Source organism: Entelurus aequoreus, linkage group LG27 (assembly GCF_033978785.1).
Source record: "Entelurus aequoreus isolate RoL-2023_Sb linkage group LG27, RoL_Eaeq_v1.1, whole genome shotgun sequence".
NCBI lineage: Eukaryota > Metazoa > Chordata > Actinopteri > Syngnathiformes > Syngnathidae > Entelurus > Entelurus aequoreus.
In genome coordinates this window covers 11,917,923-11,940,998 of record NC_084757.1, presented here as the reverse complement: position 1 = coordinate 11,940,998, position 23,076 = coordinate 11,917,923, and the positions used below count along the sequence as shown (strand labels likewise).

Here is a 23,076-nt window from a genome sequence, read left to right as displayed (position 1 = left end):
AAATAAATAAATAAATAAAAATCGATTTTTGAAAAATGAGAATCGATACTGAATCGTACAACGTGAGAATCTCGATTTGAATTCGAATCGATTTTTTCCCCACACCCCTAATAATAGCAGCATCTGCCCGTTTCCAGCGGTTTGTTTGCGTTCACTTCCTGGTCACGTGACCAGACGCTAGCTAGAGCGGCGGAAAGGTGAGCAAACATCCACAATCATGGTCCCCTTCTTGACGTCTCGTCCTCCGGGTAGAGTGTGGTGAAACCTCGCAGCGTTTTCAAAGAAGCTCTTACGTTGACGCCACAGCGTGAGTTACCCCCAGTTCTGTTGTAATGTGATGGGAGCACACACTCTGGCTAGCGGCGACGTTAGCGTGCTTAGCTTAGCATACATGCTACGACACGTCAAAGGAGCAATGACACAGCTTAATTAGCGAGGTTTCATGTCATTTTGGGGGTATGGAGACTTGTGCTGTAATGCCGTAATGGGTATGTTTTGTAAAATAAAATATATTGGTTAAATTAAACCCAGTCTATTTGGTAGGGATTTAAATGTCCCCTCTACAGCATTGTTAGAGCCTAAAACTATTATTTTAGATTTAAGAAATGTATAGCTTATTGCATCTTTCTTTTCACTTAATTTGTCGACAGTCCCTCCTATGATGCTGCTGTGCATGTTACTAACACCTGCTTTCCTAGATTAATGTTTTCCACAATCCTATCATGTTAGACATTTCCCTCTGCCTCTCTGTCTTTTCATGCTGTAGTGACTTCTCTTCTCTTCGTTTTCTGGAAAGTTGCTCTCTCTGAAAGTCCACTTTTCCAGTTGCCGAGCCAGAATTGGACGCGTGGAGAAAGCCACAGTTTCAAAACTGAACTCGATTCAATGGTACATGTTTTATGGTCATCTTGAGATTCAAGTGCATTTGGTTACTTTGAAATATAATATAATAAACAGGCATGTTTGACCCAAAGATATGCATTGTAGTCCTAAAATTTACAGATTAAAAAAACAACTTTGCTTACCTATTGGTAAGCAAAGTTTTGTGTATTTGGGATCTACATAAGTCCTAAAAAGTTAAAACCAAACCGTGGCGACATTGCTGTGATATTTATAAAACAATCTTGCCCCATTGGTGACGAGGGCTGGGCAATATGGCTGGAAATTGTATCACGATAACATTTTTTTATATGGGTCGATATCCATTATTATTGATATTTTTGTATCCATCCATTTTCTACCGCTTATTCCCTTCGGGGTCGCGGGGGGCGCTGGAGCCTATCTCAGCTACAATCGGGCGGAAGGCGGGGTACACCCTGGACAAGTCGCCACCTCATCGCAGGGCCGATATTTTTGTATGGCCTATGGAAAATATGGACCAGGAGACAAATATATAAAATGTGGACATTTTTATTTCAAATCTTCAATCTTTCATATAACCTTCCTGTGATTATAATCCCCTCGGCTATCAAGGCAGAAGGGAAAGGAAATGTCAACACGACTGTGACAAACACTTAAACAATCAATGTGAACAAAAATATAAAATCAAGTTGAACACTGAACAATAACCTCTTGAATTCAAGTGCAAAAATAAATGTAAGAACATTTATGTAAGAAATGTTTAACAAAGTGTAACAAAATAGTGCAAAGTGTGAAAATGTAAACAAAGAAACTTAAGAACAATTTTTTTTGCAGGTTTACTGGCAGGAAGTTACATGGTTTGTGTAATATTTGATTTGGTCTCTTATTCTTATTTAAGTATATGCATTAAATATTATTTAAATATTACTGGACTATATTATTTTAAAGTATTTTTTAAGTGTGTATATATATATGTGTACACACACACATATACATAGATATATTTATATGCGTATATATATATATATAAAGTATGTGTATGTGTGTGTATATATACTGTATATGCATATATATACACTACCGTTCAAAAGTTTGGGGTCACATTGAAATGTCCTTATTTTTGAAGGAAAAGCACTGTACTTTTCAATGAAGATAACTTAAACTAGTCTTAACTTTAAAGAAATACACTCTATACATTGCTAATGTGGTAAATGACTATTCTAGCTGCAAATGTCTGGTTTTTGGTGCAATAATTACATAGGTGTATAGAGGCCCATTTCCAGCAACTATCACTCCAGTGTTCTAATGGTACAATGTGTTTGCTCATTGGCTCAGAAGGCTAATTGATGATTAGAAAACCCTTGTGCAATCATGTTCACACTTCTGAAAACAGTTTAGCTCGTTACAGAAGCTACAAAACTGACCTTCCTTTGAGCAGATTGAGTTTCTGGAGCATCACATTTGTGGGGTCAATTAAACGCTCAAAATGGCCAGAAAAAGAGAACTTTCATCTGAAACTCGACAGTCTATTCTTGTTCTTAGAAATGAAGGCTATTCCACAAAATTTTGTGTGACCCCAAAGTTTTGAACGGTAGTATATATATATATATATATATATATATATATATATATATATATATATATATATATATATATATATATATATATATATATATATATATATATATATATATATATATATATATACACGGTAAGGAAGACATTCATATGGCCTCATTCCTGGGTGGATCTCATGTAGGAGGGCGGGGTAATAATTTTGCAATGCAGTCTGCTTAAATTGATAGAAAGCACCACTCTACATAGCAACTGACGCTGTGGTCAAAGTTGGATCTGTCACAAAACACATTTTAAGATATTTAATACTTTATTGCCATCTGGCCTCTAAAGTGAATAATCCACACCCCCAATTTGTCACGTTTCATGTGTCAAGTAAACTGTGATAAATCCCCTTCCTACTTTATATATATATATATAATTAAAAAAAAAAAAAGTATTTATGTGTATATACTATATTTTGTTGAATATATTCTATATTTGTATAACACATCTATATGTATATACATTATTTTGTGTGTGTCTATATTGATGTGTATATATATGTATACAGTTATGTTCATAATAATAGCAGTGTGTTTAAAAAGGTGTGTAAACCTCAAAATTCTTCTAATTGTATTTTAATGAACACAAATGCATTGGGGAGACGGCACATTCTATTTCAAAGCCAGAAAATTGGAAAAAAGTAATTCAATTTGACAATATTTTACAGAAAGTCAAGAAATATAAAACGAAAAAATAGCAGTGTTGACATCTCTTTTTATAAAACTCAAATGTACTGTATAAACTAAGAAAGGCTTGCAGATTCAACTTTCCTTAGAATTAGTAACTATAATTTAGTTGCATAACCACGGTTTCTGATAACTGCTTCACATCTGTGGCACATGGAGTCGACAGGTCAGCCCAGGACAATTGTACTACGTTCCACAATTCCTCTGCATTTTTTGGTTTTGCCTCATGAACAGCATTCTTTATGTCAGCCCACAAGTTTTCAATGGGATTAAGGTTCAGGGATTGTGCTGGCCACTCCATTACTTGAATTCTGTTTGTCTGAAACCATGATTTTACTCGCTTGCTGGTGTGTTTGGGGTCATTGTCTTGTTGAAACACCCATTTCAAGGGCATTTCCTCTTCAGCATACGGCAATATGAATTCTTCCAGTATTCTGATGTACTCAAACTGATCCATGATCCCTGGTATGCGATGAATAGGACCAACACCATAGTACGAGAAACATCCCCATATCATGATGCTTGCACCACCATGCTTCACCGTCTTCACTGTGTACTGGGGCTTGAATTCAGTGTTTGCAAGACGTCTGACAAACTGTCTGTGGCTCTTAGACCCAAAAAGAACAATCTTACTCTCATCAGTCCCCAAATATTACGCCATTTCTCTTTAGGCCAGTCAATGTGTTCTTTGGCAAATTGTAACCACTTCAGCACACGTCTTTTTTTTAACAATGGGACTTTGCGGGGGCTTCTTGCTGCTAGCTTGGCTTCACATAGATGTGGTCTGATTGTTACAGTACTCACAGGCCATCTTAGATCTTCTTTGATCCTCCTGGAGCTGATCATTGGCTGAGCCTTTGCCATTTTGGTTATTCTCCGATCCATGTCAGGCAATATTACATTTAATGACAATTTTACATAAATGAATACATCCAAACACGTTGTACATATTTATTATGTGCAGGAAGAAATAACAGTTACAATTGTGTGTGTGTCTTCCAAGCAAGAAAGAAGTTTGATCACATCAACATTGGACTAACTGACACACTCCGCTTCGCTGCAGGTCCGCAAGCCACGCCCACCCCCCACAGCCACAGAAGAGGAAAACTGTCCTTTCCCGGGCATGATAACGTCTTAAATAATGTCAAACACGTAGCGTTACAATAACCAGGAAGATAAAGTGTTTGTCTCACACCTACTAATCAAGCATTCACATTTTGCCACAACACACATGGGGGAAAGTCCTATCTGGAAATACAGCCATATTAACTCATAAACTGCCATTTTAACACACACTAAACCATCAGCACGCATCCAATGCTTTCTCGTGGCCACGAGAAAGTTTCTCGTGGCCACGAGAAAGTTTCTCGTGGCCACGAGAAAGTTTCTCGTGGCCACGAGAAAGTTTCTCGTGGCCACGAGAAACTTTTTATAAAAAAAAAAAAAAAAAAAAAAAATATTAATTTTTTTTTTTTTTTTTTTTATAAAAAGTTTCTCGTGGCCACGAGAAAGTTTCTCGTGGCCACGAGATACTTTCTCGTGGCCACGAGATACTTTCTCGTGGCCACGAGATACATGTCTAAAAAAAAAAAAATTCCCATGTCCCTTTAGGGGCTCCGTAAAATTCTAACAAAAACAGTGATTTATCTTGCTAGTGATGTGGGACTGCTATTATTTTGAACACAACTGTATATATATATATATATATATATATATATATATATATATATATATATATATATATATATATATATATATATAAACTCTTGTGAATATGTGTGTTATATTAACTTGCATATATAACATTAGTACCTTAATATTTGGATACAAATGCAATTTGGTAGAATATCATACAGGAACGTTTTTAAAATGTTTTGCTAACCTGCAAGTCATTGATTTGCTCAAAACTTGGTGACACTAGGTATAGTAATAATTAAGTGCACGTTTTATGAAAGTCTTTGCAATAATATAGCAAACAATGTACAGGTGTACATTAAAGACCTAATAAACAACTTAACATAGTGCACAATGTTAATGAACTGTTGCCTTCATTAACCATTTGCTAGCTATTATTGCATTTTTTTTTTTTTTTAGTAATCTACCTTCTCACTTACTTCCAGCAGAGGGAGCCTGAACGGGAGGAGCAGATCAACACCGATATGCCCCCGAAGTTTAAACGACACCTCAATGACGATGAAGTCACGGGATCCATTCGCAGCGAGAGGGTAAAAGAAAGAGAGAGACTTGACTGCCGATGATGATGCTGATGTGTGTGAAAGTGTTTATGTACATGCTCACCAGACCTAAGATATATTTAGAAATAAGTCATGTAAGTCCACTTGTAATTATCTGTTGTTGCAATGGCGACACAGCATCCTCTTTAAAGTATCTGCCCTGACCCTTGTTGTGTAAGCACTAGCAATCGATGCTGACTTGCAGAGCTTAATGAAACAATACACATCTAGTAAATACTACTTCCCAACATTAGGGAGCGCCATGGAGCAGAAGAAAAAAAACATTGAGAACTATTATTACATACTACTGCTTCAAAGGCGTCATATTATGATTTTTCCCTACATTTAAAGCACTTCCTTGTAGTCTACATGACATGTAACAATGGTTCTGTGGTCCAAATGTTGCATGGATTATGTTTTACAGACCGTTTTGTAGCTCCGTTCTGATCGTCTCTTCAAGATGTGCCGTTTTGTGGGTGGTCTTATTTATGTGCCTCCACTCCAACTGCGTCTTCTCCCGGCCATCTTTGTTGTAATTTTTTAGCACTTCCATAACGAGACTACTGACAGATATAAGTTAGAACTATACGCTACTTTGTATTAGAAATGGCAACATCGGACAATGCATGTGCACGTATAAGACAGTCTGCCCCACAACAAGAGGATAGAGAAAAATGAGCTTATTGACTACATCAACGAACTACAAAGGCGGAGGCGTGCAAAGCGCTTTAGGTAAATCTCTACCATATATGGATGGATGGATACATGGATGACGTCCACAATGGAAAAAGCGTCACCAATGGGGCAAATTCCGAACGCATCGTTTACCAGCAGTATGAAGGAAGGCAAGATTGTTTGTCTATGCAACACCTCCACGGTTTGATTTCAAATTTTCTGGACTTATGCAGATCTCAAATACACAACAGCAAGTTAGAACAGTTGGTTTTGCCAGATATGGCCCCTTTAAGAGCAGGGTTTCCCCTTAATGTAACTGTTGTTGGCGCACCGCCACGGCAAAATTAAAGCCGCCAAACCCTAAAAAAAGAGGTGTTTTTACGTGAAAACTAATTAAATGTATTGTATTGTAGCCTCCAGAAATGGTTACACAAAGTCTGACGCTATTTTTAACTTTTATTGCCATTCTTATGTTGACAACCGACCCAAGATATATTCCCTCCGTGCACACATTTGCGTCTCTGTGCTTCCCCAGACGCACAACAACACTTCCTCATTCTCCACCAATCCCCTTTTATGCACAGCCGGTGTGTTTGAGATTGTAGAAACGATGAACATCAAATCAAAACCACACAAACTTAAAAGATTAAGATTACCACCAGTTGTTACAGTATGAATGGATATAGTATGTAGCCTAATATTTGCGCACTATTGACGAGTGATGCACCGAAAATGCATCCTCCGAAAAAAGACTTTGACCACCAGAAAGCGCTGCCAAATCAGGATGTTGTGACGACGTAGGCAACATGCACGGCATTGTCTGCAGCGGAGGCAGCATGTCTGCAATGTGGACGTATTTCAATATATCCCAGATATGCCCGCAGACCGCCAGTTACAAAATGTGCAAATATTAAAGAGGACAGTGGTGGCTATTAAGGAGAGAAAGTCCAACAGTAGCAGGAATGCAAAGTGTGGCGTCATGCTCGTTGCAGCTCGCCTCTTTTGTCGCGGACCTTGAGGGACAGAAGTAGAGTCTCTAATCCCGAGTACAGTTTACAATACCACAAGAAAAAAATGCTAGATTTGTTGCTACAAAACAAAGCCACTAACATTCTTTAGAGAGTCTAGACCAGGGGTCGGCAACCTTTACCACTCAAAGAGCCATTTTGGCAAGTTTCACAAATTAAAGAAAGTAATGGGAGCCACAAAAAAATTTCTAAAATTTAAAATGAAAAACACCGCATACAAAGCTTAAATACTTTGTGCTATGTTAACCAGGGGTCTCCGACACACGCACCAGCACGCACTTTAATGTGGAAATTTGATGTTATACTTGCCAACCCTCTCATTTATCCCGGGAGACTCCCGAATATCAGAGCGTGATGACACTGTAATTGGCACCCTCTGCGGTCTGCCCTAACAGTGTACCTGCTCGACCACATGTAGAATGCCGATTCAGTTTGCTCACGTAATTGACAGCAAGGCTACTACCTCAGCAGCCACACATCTTACACTGACGGTACCAATACCCAGAATCCCATGCAGCCCTAACTCTTCCGCTCAACCAACGCACGGAAGGGGGGGGGGTTGATGTGTGGGGGGATTTGGTGGTAGCGGGGGTGTATAATGTAGACCGGAAGAGTTAGGGCTGCATGGGATTCTGGGTAATGGTTGTGTTGTGTTTATGTTGTGTTACGGTGGGATGTTCTCCAGAAATGTATTTTTCATTCTTTTTTGGTGTGGGTTCACAGTGTGGCGCATATTTGTAACGTAACAATGTTAAAGTTGTTTGATATGGCTACCGTCAGTGTAAGCTGTGTGGCTGATGAGTAAGTATGCTTTGCTGTCCCCTGTGTGTGCAAGGAATAACAACATGTGGCTGGACTGGCACGCTATATGTAAATGCTATAGAGGACAATTACTGCAGTGCAATTAGGGCATGCCCTTTATTTAGTAATTAGAGTGTAAATAGGATTATCTTTTCCCTGGGAGTAATCTATGAGAGACACTGAGGTCCATAAATCTCCTGGGAAAATCGGGGGGGTCGGCATGTATGTAGCTGAGCCGCATCAGAGTGGTCAAGGAGCCGCATGCGGCTCCGGAGCCGCGGGTTGCCGACCCCTGGTCTAGACCAATGGTGTCAAAGTCAAGGCCCGTGAGCCAGATCCGGCCCGTGAATGAATTATCTATGGTATTAGAACCGGCCCGTAGGGCACAGCCGCATGCTGCTGTTTTGAACGCACCAAAAAAATACTCCATTAGTGTTAGCGCAAGGAATTTTCAAAATGGGGTCCCAGGGACCCCATCAAGTTTTTGTCCCACTTTTTTGCAAGCGTTTAGAAAACAAATGATGACTGTATGCATTATCCTGTTATTTCTCACATTCTATATTGTGTTTTGGAAAAAGGTCATAAACGTTACTTAATTTATTTAAAAGCATAATATAAAAGAAAACACATTTTTATGCATATGTGAATGTATTCAGTTATAAACCTTCATTCATTTTCTTCTTTCCTTCATGGATCTAAACCAGGGGTGCTCACACTTTTTCTGCAGGCGAGCTACTTTTCAATTGATCAAGTCGCGGGGATCTACCTCATTCATATATATAATTTATATTTACGTTAACAAGTTAAAGGTGTTTAATGATAATGCAAGCATTTTTAACACATATAGTTAATATTTTTTAATAAATTAAAGGTGTTTAATGATAATACAAGAATGTTTAACACATATAGTTAATATTGTTAACAAGTTAAAGGTGTTTAAAGATAATGCAAGCATGTTTAACACATATAGTTAATATTGTTAACAAGTTAAAGGTGTTTAAAGATAATACAAGCATGTTTAACACATATAGTTAATATTGTTAACAAGTTAAAGGTGTTTAAAGATAATGCAAGCATGTTTAACACATGTAGATTCCTTTCTTTCATGAAGACAAGAATATAAGTTGGTGTATTACCTGATTCTGATGACTTGCTTTGATAGGAATCAGACAGTGGTGCTGATAACGTCCGCATTTTCAAATGGAGGAGAAAAAAAGTCCTCCTTTCTGTCCAATACCACATGAAAGTGGTTGGTTTTTGCCATCTTATTTGTCCAGCTTCCGTACTCCTTTGTATACAGTGCACACTTTACAAGAAATACATTTGCGGCAAACTCCGTAGCTTGCTAGCTTGTGCACGCCAGCTTTCTGAGACTCTTAGCGCAGGCAGGATGAAGCAGAGCTTTTATTGTGAAGGAAGGAACTGTGCAGTCGGTCTTTGGAGTTTTGACGACAGCTACGGTGCCGGAGTCTGTTGAAATAAAAAGTGTTTCTCGCCTTCATCCTGTCTGTAATTTTTTCTTAATAATGAGCCTACAGCAGCCAGCGTCATCTCAGAAGACTCTCAGGTGCCGTGAATGTCAATCAAGTGACGAAAGTGACGTCATAGTGAAGATTTTTTAGGACTATTTTTTTAATGCCTGGCTGGCGATCGACTGACACACCCTCCGTGATCGACCGGTAGCTCGCGATCGACGTAATGAGCACCCCTGATCTAAACTTTACCAGTGCCGGTGTTTTTTTCTATATTTTTTAGTTTTAATGCCATGATTGTAATAGTCCGTCCCGCGTGTGCACAGATTTCCCTCCATGTGGGGCCCCTGAGCTAAAATGACTTTGACACCCCTGCTCTAGACACTTGAAACATATTCCAAAAAGTACATTGTACAATAAGCAGTAGGAACAATTAAGAAATGTAACACAATAATATATAAAAAATATATATGTTAATACTAATTACACAGATTTGTTTTCAAATGTGTGTATACATTTTTTTAGCCTTTTAAAAGAAAATCATACATAGCAACTTCCTGTTAACAGATTTTGTTGCATCACACAATTTCTCTTTGTTTTTAAGAGGTTTTTTTTCAAAGGCGTTGACTTAATTAGTCATCATTTATCATAGGCAAGGCTGTATTTGAATGAAACAAATGCAGCTGAAATAGGCTCCAGCGACCCCGAACGGGACAAGCAGTACAAAATGGATGGATGGATATATCACGCTGATGCAAGTTTTAATCCTAAATCAAATAGTTAGGTCCTCTTAAGTGCTTTTTGCCACAGCATTCATTTTGTTCTCCGCAATCCTGCACGTGTTGGGTGTGTTAGCCAAACTGAGGACACTCGCATCATCCCACCCCCTTGCCTGAACTCTGTTACTACCCAATGTGTGCTGTGGATACTCCCATCAGCTTTTGTTTGCCACTAGTCTCTGCGATTCCAACAGAGCCTGGAGGAAATGTCGCCTAAACTCCACATAATCTAACGGAACATTCCGTAATAATGCATGTGCCGTGTTTAGATGAACCCATGACGGAGAGGCCGGTCTCTCCTCACCCGGCGACAGTGAGCTTGTGACCCCTCGTCCAATCAAAACGCCACATTGGGAGAAAAGTCCTCTTGTTAGGAATTTAGTGCACCTGTCCTCTTTAATTCTCCATGAATAGCATGTGGTGTCTGATGGCTCGCCTTCTTTTAGACTGCTGCTCTTGATCCACACACACTTTGGATCATTTCACTCGCTGGAATGGATTCAATACTCTTTTGATGTAAGCTGAGGTGCAGACAGCAAGTCATCGTAGTAAATCCACACAAATACTCTGGTCACAACATTAGGTACACCTCCAATACAAGAGCATTGTGCCTTTTAATAAGGATAATGATGCTCAATTTTTATGAGCTATTTAACAATATGTATATGTTATTTACATTTATTTCAGACACTACACATAAATTGCATATTTATCTTTCAACAAAGCAGTGTTAATTTTGTTGACTCATAATTTCCGTCTTAGTTATCGTCAACAATCTATTTTTCTCTGACGAAAATAAGACGATAACTAATCAAAACAAATGTGTGCACTGTTGAGTAAGACAATGACAAAATTAACTGACATTTTAGTCATCGACTAAAAATGAGACGAAATGTTTACAGAATCCAATCATCTTTAATTTCGTCTTTTAGTTGACTGGGACAAGTTCGGAATAGAACCAATCACAGCTCTTTAACAGCGCACACATGAAAAAGATGCCGGGAGTTAGTTACAGAGGAGAACCACTCAGATGCTTTTCCTTGTGAGATAAGAAGTTTGATTTCTCCCCACCAAAACAAAAATTTATGGATTTAACATGTTCCGTGTCGTAATATGTGTACACCTGAGAGGAGGAGAAGAGGACATATTTCATTTTTGACGCAATATGATGACATCGACACAACTGTATGTTATTTGCTAATTCTACCGTATTACTTCTTTACAAAGAAAATGATCAAGTAATTTTTATCTGCTTTAAGAACAGTTTATTTAATGGTCAATCTAAAGGCATTGCGACTTTTAATGTGGTCCAACGCGCAGCACACACGCAGCAAAAAGTATTAGTGTACGCAGCGTTTCCTATTTATTTATTTATCTGAGGCGGACAATTATTACCAACGAAAGGCTACAGCCCCCCTGTGACTTCCAGAGGGACTAGTGGTAGAAAATGGATGGATACAATTTTCCTCACCAGATACAGTATGTGTATTTGCTGCTTTCGGTTCTCCCGCGCTCATAAACAAATTATTATGAAAGCATGCATCGTAACTTCGTTTCACAACACACATACAGTACATACTTGCTTTGCCAGAGATGTAACATAAACATTTTTTTTTTAAAGTGCCTGAAATATATTTATTGGCTTTGACCTGTGGAGGAAGAACTGACAAACTACATAATTCCTGACCATAAGATCTTGCTACTTTTGCGTTAAACAAATGCTTTGCAGGTAGTCTAAATAAAGGTGTTTTCAAATAAACTTTAAAGTGCCCTTATCTTTTATACTTTATATTTTAGTCGACTATATTTTGCTGTAATTTTAGATTACTAAAATGTGAAATAATTTCATTCACTAAAACTAAAATACATTTTCGTGAAAAGGCTATGAATAAGAATAAATTAAAAACTGCTGTCAAAACTAACACTGCAACAAGGAGCAAATAACCAAGATAATATCTTATTTTATTGTCTAAAGAGCTTTGTAACTTTGTAATCGGTCATTTTGTGTTCACAGAGGAACCTGCTTGAGGAAGAGTCTGATGAGGAGGAAGACTTTTTCCTGTGAGTTTGTGTCCTACACGTGCTTCAAATCCTCAAAAATGTTCAAATGTCCAGTGTTGCATTTTTAAGGCTTAAAAGTTGCTGATATCTTGAAAAAAAATATTGAACTTGTAAGCATGTACATATCAAGTAACTGCCTGATGGTTGTTCTTATTTTTAAAACTGATTTGTTTCCTACCTGTTCACTAGGCGGGGGCCAACAGGACCCAAATTTGGACCCCAGAATGACAAACTCAAACAGTAAGTCCAAGACACATTCCTCAGTCAGTGCCAGAAGTCAGACGTTGTGTTTCCAGTATAGTTTTTGGTGTCTGCGTTACATAACCAAGCGTGTTGTGTTTTTTCTGAGCTGCAGGTTGTTAGCATATTGTGTAAGAGCTACCCTTAACACAGCCTATGTTTGTGGGGACCAGGCCCAGAGTTAATTCTGACTTACTTGATGTTGTCAATGTCGTTATGGAAACTTCTGAGATAGTTCAAACTCAAAGCCACCATTGTTGTCGACTGTCTTCAGTGTGCAGTCGCAGGTGGACGAGGTGATCGATGTGATGCAGGAGAACATCTCCAAAGTGATAGAGAGGGGCGAGCGTCTCGACGACCTGCAGGACAAGTCAGGTGAGCGCTACTAGAGTGGTATAACTCGTACAAATCACTCGTAATAAATGCATCTGAATATTGTCATTGAATCGCGATTGCAACTGGTCTGCTCAGATTGTCCTAAAAGACGTTTGCCTCTCATCCAAGCAAGCTTAATCAGTTCACGCTCACAGACTTGGATCTAGTCTGATCGCCTCGTGGAGGATCCAATGTATTATATTCTACAAGAGGGGACATGCCCAGTGAATAAAGGTTCCACTGTATTGTGGTGCAGAACGACAGTTAAGATACAAAGAAGTGAAACGGTTGTTCGGATGTAATCACTTTCATTAGCGTTTCATTCACTTGTACCAATGGGAACCTGAAACCTCTGTGACTATGAACTGATGAAACCTGCTTGGACGAGCGACAAATTGTGTCCCAAGACAATCTGAACAGTCAAGTTGCAATGCTCCAAGAACTTCTAATAAATATACTAGCATATAACATTCGAGGGTACGTTTCATTTCATTTATTTATTTATTTCAGGCAATGACAAAGACGTACAAGTTGACAAAACATAATAATATAAATTAATATAGTGCATTATTGTCCAGTTTTGCCTGAAAGGGAGTGGGAAGAAGATAATTTATTTAATCCCACCCCCAGTTCTCCTTTCAGTGATTATTCACATGAGTTTCACTCTCACTTTGTTCAAGGATTATAATACAGATGTTGTATCATAGTGGCATTACCACAGGTAACAATAATTATTACACTGTAACAATCATTTGTATCAACAATGTAGGAATAATGAATATACCAACAATGGTAATAGACATCATAGCAATAATGGTAATAGACAACATAGCAATATGTTACATAGCAACGTTCCATATGAAACACATCAAATACAATCAATCAAGTGAAGAGAACCACCCAGGGATTCTCAAATTAGCAAACAATAAAGACATCTTAACTAGAACCAAGACTTACTGGGGTGGCCTTTGTCAATACACAACAATACAATACCATGCAATGAGCCTGTATCAATATTTACCTTGCTTGCCAAGTGATTGGTGATCCAGTTTGGACTCAGCCTGGTACTAGTCTGTAGCCCAATGGTTGAGAACCCCTAAAAAAGACAAGTAACGGGTTGATAGAGGTAGATGATGATCCATGTGTGAAGAGGGTACATAACTGCGTTAAAAGTTGTAGAATTGTATGCAATACAAGACTACTGCCTATACCACAACTAAAATATTACATCACATGTATAGGAAAGTAGTGTAAAGTTAACTTGCTTATTTTGAAACACCTGGGACTGGCTGACTGACGTCAACATAACCGCAACTGGCCAATGCTTGCACAGGAGGATCAATGAAAAAGGTTTTTCTACCTACGGCAGTTTGTTACTGTGTTTTAAAGTTGTGTGTTTGCACTTGCATGTAAATATGTGACTAATGGTCAGGTTGCACATGTTACATTAACAACACACATGCACGCACGCACTCCCTGTAGTCTCATCACTGCCAAGATCAAGTCATGAAACAATTGCCAGTCTTTGGCATCCAAATAGCATCGAAGCAGCCAAACCAGACAACAATGCACATCTGGAACACATTTGTGTGCGCTGATTATTGCGTTTGTCCCCTCAGGCGCACAGTGCAGGTGCACGACTGCTAACCCTTGCAGTTTGACTCCATGCGCCTCTTCATTTTTATAATGTGGTTAGATTAACAAGCATCTTTGCAGGAGCCTTGTAGCCTCTGTAGTGGCGATGTACTAGCGGTCATATGGAAGCGGAGGCGGCAGACGCATGACAGACTCCCAGTAGAACTCCGGCCTTGGACAAAGAGACGTGTTTGGGCGCCAATGAGCTGTTAGTATGCGTAAACAGCACGTTAACGAGAGGTATCCAGGCGACAGCGAGAGGGAACGTTGAGTATTAGGCAGGAAATGTGTTTTTGTTATGCTGTGTATAAATTGGCAACTTGTGAGAGCGCACTTTCATGTGTTCTGGAACTTTTACGTAACTCTGCATCAGGCAGTCTGAGTCACCTCCAAGCAAACATGATACGCCGCTTTTTTTATTTTACCTTTCCTGATCCTGAAATGACTTCTCCTCACGTGTCCTTGTGTGCCTTTCCCAGAAAGCCTATCAGACAACGCATCAGCTTTCAGCAGCCGAGCCAAACAGCTGCACAGGAGGATGTGGTGGCGGGACATGAAGGTGCGTTGTCGTCCACTTCCACTTGTGCGTCATGCTAAGTGGTGTTGTGCGTCATGTCAGGTGTTGTTTGGTTTGTCTTCCTCAGATGAAGATGATCATCGCTCTGGTTGTGTTGGGTCTCCTGCTCATTATCATCAGTGAGTATCTAACATACCTTGCTTTCCCAACAACCCAGTGAGATATGGTGTGGTTGTCTATAAAGGTGGGAATCTTTGGGCACCTCACTATTTGATCCTGTTCCAATTCTTCAGGCGACGATTTGATTCCAACAGATTCTCGCAATGTTTTATTTGGTATAGTAATTTTACAGTGTGTTACAAAACCATTTTCTTACTGGCCTACACTTTGTTTGGAATTTTGCCTATAGTTCACAATCCCTATGAGAGACAAGAAGACAAAAGGTTTTGGCTTTTTTTTTTGCATTCTAACATAAGAATTGTCTCGTTCTTGATGGCCAGCAATGCAGCTACTGGAAGCAATCAATTCCACCTCGAAATCACTTTAAAAACCGTCAATACTTCATTTACGTTCCCTAAGCTGTTAAATAACCAAGCTGCATCAACATTGTTTATGTAAGAGCGAACACTAAGGAACTGTTTTTCTAGCGTCGCAACATATTGGCATCGTTATTAGTCGTAAAAGCTTGCAAAGGAAAGCGATAAGCTAGCTTCTACGACAACACGAAACACGTTTGAGTTTGTAATGCACAACAATGCAATAGTACACCAATCTGTACTTACTGAAAAACACGAACAATCATAATACCGTATTTGAAGTGCCCATACACATTTGTTTGTACACAGCTAGCCAGACAGGAGTTTTAATTTGATTGAAACTTTTATTAGTAGGTTGCACAGTTCAGTACGTATTCTGTACGAAGTTCAGTACATATTCTGCACAATTGACCACTAAATGGTAACACCCGAATAAGTTTTTCAACTTGTTTAAGTCGGGGTCCACGTTAATCAATTCATAGTAAGGGCATCACAGGGTCCAACAAAGATAGACAGACAACTAGGGCTGCAACAACTAATTGATTAAAATCGATTATAAAAATAGTTGGCGGTTAATTTAGTCATCGATTTGTTGGATCTATGCTATGCGCATGCGCAGAGGCTACTTTATTTTTTTTAATAAACCTTTATTTATAAACTGCAACATTTACAAACAGCTGAGAAACAATAATCAAAATAAGTATGGTGCCAGTATGCTGTTTTTTTTCCAATAAAATACTGGAAAGGATAGAAATGTAGTTTGTCCCTTTTATCCAATTATTAATCGATTAATCGAAGTAATAATCGACAGATTAACCGATTATCAAATTAGTTGTTAGTTGCAGCCCTACAGACAACATTCATACGCACATTTGGCCTAAAACGTCCTTTTAAAAATTAATTATTTAAATCACTTTAGAATCTATATATATAAGAATCAAGATTGGGATGTGAATCTATTTTTTCTTGGAGCACCCCTACTACTAAGATGCATCTGTAGGTATGGGCCTGATTAGCATAGCAATCAGTCCCTAACGCAACACATTGGTGGCAATGGCCGCCCCTGTCCATTCATAGCGTTGTCTTGAACCCGCAACAATCCAGACATTATGTTCCAGCATAGTCCCTAAACCACCCCTTGATACTTTTAGAGCTCTTTGTCTGGGCTAACTGTGTGGTATGCCATTCTCAGCAAAAGTTAATGTCTTCTGATATTACGCATGTCAATGGGTTGAACTCAAAGCTTTTTTTAAGCTTATTTTTCCAGAAAATGTTGTCAAAGTCCAAATGTCTCTGTCTCTTTCTCACAGTTCCAGTGATTATGCGATATCGCTAGTGTCTTGAGGAGGAGGATGACGGATGATACTTCTCCCTCTTCACCTTTGGGATCTCGGCGCACGGTTCTTCTCTCCAGCTAAGGCTGTGCCAACCAACCAAGCAGTCTTCACCCCTCATCATTATATGAATTATTAAACATCATAGCAGCCTAAATCAATGGACCATCCAACAACAGAGGAAGGTCATTCACTGTCTGCCATCCCTACATTGCAGTCTTAAGTATTTTAGCTACGACTGCCTAACAGAAGAGCACGGACACTACTGACTATAGAACAAAAATACAGTTTGAACTTGAATCATTGTCTGCGACAGCCATCTTGTACTATTTATTAGGCCTGGAGATGTACCTCAGACGTCTGCCCGTGAGTCTGCACGTGCATGCTCTCTCTCAAGTGGGATGCATGGTGAGCACGTGCACGTTCCTTTGCACAAAAGCGCTTGAGCGTCTGAGGTGCATCTTCTCTCTGCCCAGACCCGCCCATCCCAAATGTCCGCCATCGTCCTCCTTAGACGGTAAGCAGGGCTGCGTCAAAACCAAAACCTCCAGGTTAAGAATGTCTCCTTGTCCCACTTGCTGCTGATGGTTGAGTTTAGTCCAGTAGTGATTCTAGAGGTCTTTGTTTAGTCTCTTATCATTTCTGCTGGTAAAATGTGATGTATGTAAGGTGCGGGACTCTTCACCTCCTTCTGATCTTTGCATTCCACGGGTCATGTTGCGAGGAATTTTCAATTTCAAGCTGTGAATTGGAACTCCACCTTGCCATGTTATTGCTCTTAATTTATTTGAAGCTGTAAATATTGATTCTGTAACACAACACAATGCTTTGGCATTCCAACCCTTAGTTTTTTTTTCTGCCCCCTTTTCCTGAAATAAAGTGCTTTTAAAGGTCCGTTCTCCAGTTTGATCTGGTTTGAGCGAGTCGCCAGAGGAGGCCATCCAAGCTGTAAAAGATGGAGGAGACGGGTTGGAGGAACATTTGAAGGGGCGGTTGATGGAAACAAAGCTGACAGGAGAAGAAAAAAAAAATAAGTTGCTCATTAGGGCAACTTTTTATTGCGCTGCCACTCGGCGGCCAGCGTCAACTTCTCACTAAATTTCAGACCGTGGCGGACCTCATATTATCATAGACCCTCGTCATCCCCGCTCTGCCCCTTTGAGAGGGTTTTTCATTTCTTTCCGCTGAGAATTTCAAAGAGGAACTGTTAAAAACATCAACAAATGTCACGTCTGTTAAATATAAAACCTCTTTAACTAAGTGGAGTTCTGTCCATGTGCTCTGTGCAAGAGAGCGGGAGAATAAAAACATTCTATAAATGTCTGCATGAGTGGACGTTTTGGTCCCTCCCACCTTGGCAGCACAGGATGTTTTGGTCCTCTGTTTGAAGGCTCAGACCAATGACTTCAGATTCCGGGCATAGCGGCGGTAACGTGAGTCACATGAAAGGGAATCAAACTCACAAGATGAAGGCTAGGATGAGGCTGCCAAGCTGTAGTCGGCCACTGCTTAGAGGACGATATGGGCGTGTCAGTAGCTGGAAGTTAAATCTCCAGTGAAAGATATTTGAAACCCTTTGGATTGGGTTCATCAAAACAACCATGATTTAACACTTAATCCTGCACCCCAACTTAAACATTTTGCTACTGCCAACTTCATTCAACCATCTTTTGAATCCATCAGAACCCCTTTAGTTCCCTCTAAAATCCAATTTCCAAAACATTTTGAACAATGCAATGCTTCCAACTTCCAGAGAACAATTAAGGAAAGCCACTTTCATGTGCATAAAAGCATCCTGGGATGAGTTTGTTGTCGGAGAACGTGTCTACAGCTCCGTCAAACACCTTTGGGATTAATATCGAACAGGGATGAATGAACAAAGATTCCCACAGACGCACCCCAGGGTCATCAAGAAGAAAAGAAGTCTTTATATTCCAGCGAGTTAATCCATTTTTGGGGGGAATTGAGATTATTATGATGTGTTCAAGAGTCTTACGGCCTGAGGGAAGAAGCTGTTACAGAACCTGAAGGTTCTGCTACGGAGGCTGCGGAACCTCTTTCTAGAGTCCAGCAGTGAAAACAGTCCTTGGTGGGGGGGGGAGGAGTCTCTGCAGATTTTCTGAGCCTTGGTCAGGCAGCGGCTTTTTGCAATCTCCTGGATAGGAGGAAGAGGAGTCCTCACCACTCTCTGCAGAGACTTCCAGTCTGAGGCACTGCTTAAATGGACAACCTCACCAAGTCTTGGTCCACCGCGTTCTTTCTAATACTGTACTAAAAAGTGCCCAAAGAGCCAAATAGGACATTTCTATGAAAAATGTTTGTTGTATTGTTAACTTTCTCATTAGCGCAGTCCTTGTCATATAGGGGAGCATGGTGCGATGCCAGGGTGTGACCTCAGGAAACATGTTGTTTTGCCGTACCAGAATATGATGAAGCGTATGTAGCATTTGGCTTCACTGTAACCACGGTGGGAGACCGTTTTTCTTAATGTTAATAAGCTTATAATGTTATGCAGAGGTATAATTGTAACAATTTTATAGACAAATTATACTATTTATAGTCATTATACTATTTATAGTCATGGTGTAGAGTGGGGGCGCGCAAAAAAATAATTTTCTTACTGGTGGGGCGTAACAGAAAATATTTGAGAACCACTGCAATTAGCGCAACATAACTGCTATGTACAGTACAGGCCAAAAGTTTGGACACACCCTCTCCTCATTCAATGGGTTTTCTTTATTTTCATGACTATTTACATTGTAGATTGTCACTGAAGGCATCAAAACTATGAATGAACACATGCTTGCTTTGATTACTGCTTTGCACACTCTCGGCATTCTCTCGATGAGCTTCAAGCACAACTGTGAAGTGAAAACCATCTCATGTGACTACCTCTTGAAGCTCATCAAGAGAATGCCAAGTGTGCGAAAAAGTAATCAGAGCAAAGGGTGGCTATTTTGAAGAAACTAGAATATAAAATATGTGTTCATTCATAGTTTTGATGCCTTCAGTGACAATCTACAATGTCATGAAAATAAAGAAAAAGAATTGAATTAGAAGGCGTGTCCAAACTTTTGGCCTGTACTGTATGTCTCTGGTAAAGTAAATGTAGAGGCAATAGTTATTTTGGGTGTTGTTATTGTTGACAACCGCACCTGTCAACGTCAGTTAGCCAATCCAACGGACGTCGACGTATGCGGGTTCCACTTATCGCCACAAACGAAGGACTAACTTTCTTACATATTTCACCAGTAAGTGGCCACTGTCCCAATACTTTAGTCCCTACTGTGTAGTGAATTTCAAATGAGAGGGTAGGAGCTTTGACCTCACAAGGGTCATGAAGCGGCCAACAAAGAGGAGGCAGGAGGGAGCTTAGTAACTCCAACAAGCCTGCAGGCTACGAGTCAAAAGGTGAGGAGAGTGCTCCTGCGTATTGGTGTGTCTATCTGGGATCAAATGTTTCATCGTGCAACCCGGCTGAAAATAAACAGGGATCACGACGGCTATGGCATGACGGTAAAAAGCCAGTCGCATGCGAACGGAGCTTCAGCTTGGGAAGAGAAGAAGAGCGGCAAATCCAAGGTTGAAAGCAAACTGCCAGGGCCTCTTTGGGAAGGGGGGGGGGGGAGGGCAACGGCTCTTGGCAGCCCCTTAGTTGTATTCAACATGTTTTCTGGCGAGGGGATATGCACAAACACTAAATGGACACAAGGGTTGGGACAACAACAAAAAAAAATTCTCAACCGAAATGTGTATTGCTTTTGAAATACTAGGCTTTTTAGTGTAGCTCTGAAGGACAAGAAACCATATTTGTTAACTTAATGAAAAAATATTTTTTTATTGTTTATTGTTAAATGTATTATTTCAACCTTGAAGATTGTGTTTTAGCTGAAAACGAAGAAACACAGGTAAATAAAATGGTCATGATTTTTTATTTATTTAAATATTACTCTAGTAAAAAATTTATTGAAATATTTGTACTAAATATATATATACAAAGTACATTCCAAAAGTTTGGACACACCTTCTCATTTCAATGTGTTTTCTTTATTTTCATGACTATTTACATTGTGGATTGTTACTGAAAGCATCAAAACTATGACACCTGGGAAGTGAAAATCATTTCAGGTGACTACCTCTTGAAGCACATCGAGAGAATGGCTATTTTGAAGAAACTAGAATATAAAACATGTTTTCAGTTATTTCACCATTTTTTGTTAAGTACATAACCTTTTCCATGGCCAAATTCAAGCACTTTTTAAGGACTTTCAAGATCAATTTTCCAGTTTTTCCCAGTACCCTTCAAAAGGCGAAAACCAGTGTGAATCAATCCATAGCCTTGTTGTTTGAGGTCACCAAATGCGGTCTGTAGGAAAAATAGGGAAAATCTGCTAAAACCTAAGCCTAACATTGAACCAGCAGTTATCAACTGAATGGGGCATATAAAACAAAGCAGTGTTTCTGTAGACTACTCAATGTCATTGGTGTTTGCAAACGTTTACTTGTTTGTTTGTATCATTATCATCATCATTCATGTATACATCATTCCTTACAAGAAATAACATCAATTATTGTTTACTTGTATCATCATCATCATCATTCATGTATACATCATTCCTTACAGGAAATAACATCAATTATTGTTTACTTGTATCATAATTCATGTAGACATCATTCCTTACAATAAATAACATTATTGTTTACTTGTTTGTTTGTATCATAATTCATGCATACATCATGTTCATTACAACAACAACCTCCCGGCATGATCATTCCTTACAAGAAATAACATCAATTATTGTTTACTTGTATCATAATTCATGTATACATCATTCCTTACAATAAATAACATTATTATTGTTTACTTGTTTGTTTGTGTCATAATTCATGCATACATCATGTTCATTAAAACAACAACCTCCCGGCATGATGGACCGATGCACCACTGTCCTCTTGGGGGCGACACAGAGCCACATGTACGGCTCTGGCATGACAACAACCTAATGTAAGGGCTCGTGCAAAGCCAACAGATCAAGCGTGTAGCTTTCATTTTTAAGCTAACCTATTTGATTTGTTTCCATTTTCTAATTAGCCTATAGAGTCAGACTGCCGAGAAATATGATGAACATTTCCAAGCATTTACAAGCACTTCACCCAAAATTCAAGCATTTTTCAAACCTTGAAAACACAACATTAAAATCCAAGCATTTTCAAGCTTTTTAAGCACCCATACGAACCCTGATAACTCCACATGTGTTCATTCATAGTTTTGATGCCTACAGTGACAATCTACAATGTAAATAGTCATGAAAATAAATAAAACTCATTGAATGAGGTCTGTCCAAACTTTTGGCCTGTTCTGTATATACGGTATGTATTAGGACTGTCAAAATTAATGAGCTAACTCACATGATCACCAAAAGATATTGCAATACTCATTTACATATATTTAGATTAATCATGTCATTTATTTTGACAGTACACGCTGTTTTACCTTAACCAATCAATGTATACATCAGTACAAAAATTAGTGAGGAGACTTGGATTGTTGTACTCGCTGGCAAGTTTCACCCCAAAATACAGCTTGAAAGAACTTTATATAAAACTGTTACCAAGTTTTGTGCAAATAAATTCACATAAAATGTGGAAAAGCATTCCTGGATGACATTCTGACAATAAAATTTTGTGCATTTGTGTACAAATATTGAGATCTTTTCTTTAGAAAATTTTAATTATGTAAGCGCGTGATTAATTATGATTAATCCATGATTAATGGATTTATTATGATTAATTTGAATCCTAAAATGTGATTAATATATACATTTTAATAGAAGTATTTTAATGAGTACCCTTTCAGACACGGGTGCCTAACTAAACACCACTTATGCAATCGATTAAATTATTTAAATCCATTGGAAAAAAGCTTCGATTAATATTCTGCTGCTTCGATTAATCTCTACTATGCAAAGCCAAAGCCATTTATCAACAACACCCAGAAACGCCGGTGGATTCGCTGGGCCCGAGCTCATCTAAGATGGACTGATGCAAAGTGGAAAAGTGTTCTGTGGTCTGACGAGTCCACATTTCAAATTGTTTTTTTGGATATGTGAACGTTGTGTCCTCCGGACCAAAGAGGAAAAGAACCATCCGGACTGTTATAGGCGCAAAGTTCAAAAGCCAGCATCTGTGATGGTATGGGGGTGTAATAGTGCCCAAGGCATG

The 23,076-nt window shown here is 39.1% G+C and overlaps 2 protein-coding genes across 7 annotated transcripts in view; one reads left to right on the top strand and one right to left on the bottom strand.

The window, feature by feature from the left end:
* Window positions 1-12,812, bottom strand: part of mettl13 (methyltransferase 13, eEF1A lysine and N-terminal methyltransferase) — a 47,483-nt gene extending 34,671 nt beyond the window's left edge. The window contains exon 1 of the mRNA XM_062038862.1: window positions 12,654-12,812. The gene's annotated coding sequence lies outside the window, so the exon portion shown is untranslated. The remainder of the gene's footprint in view (window positions 1-12,653) is intronic.
* Window positions 127-17,748, top strand: vamp4 (vesicle-associated membrane protein 4). 6 transcript variants are annotated; one of them, XM_062038873.1, is made up of 9 exons: window positions 127-307; window positions 826-888; window positions 5,288-5,392; window positions 12,171-12,217; window positions 12,407-12,457; window positions 12,732-12,832; window positions 14,947-15,026; window positions 15,112-15,163; window positions 16,831-17,748. In XM_062038873.1, the coding sequence occupies exons 2-9, from the start codon at window positions 886-888 to the stop codon at window positions 16,854-16,856; spliced, it is 465 nt and encodes a 154-aa protein (XP_061894857.1). In that variant the 5' UTR covers window positions 127-307; window positions 826-885; the 3' UTR covers window positions 16,857-17,748. The 6 variants fall into 6 exon arrangements, with proteins under 6 accessions (XP_061894857.1, XP_061894856.1, XP_061894858.1 ...); XM_062038872.1 differs by having other exon boundaries at window positions 797-888; XM_062038874.1 differs by having other exon boundaries at window positions 767-888; window positions 5,291-5,392.
* The last annotated feature ends 5,328 nt before the right edge of the window (window positions 17,749-23,076 follow it).

Coding starts and splice junctions, on each gene's coding strand:
- vamp4 (XM_062038873.1), top strand. Junction 5,393..12,170: donor GATCCATTCGCAGCGAGAGG/GTAAAAGAAAGA, acceptor TTGTGTTCACAG/AGGAACCTGCTTGAGGAAGA. Junction 12,458..12,731: donor CAGAATGACAAACTCAAACA/GTAAGTCCAAGA, acceptor GACTGTCTTCAG/TGTGCAGTCGCAGGTGGACG.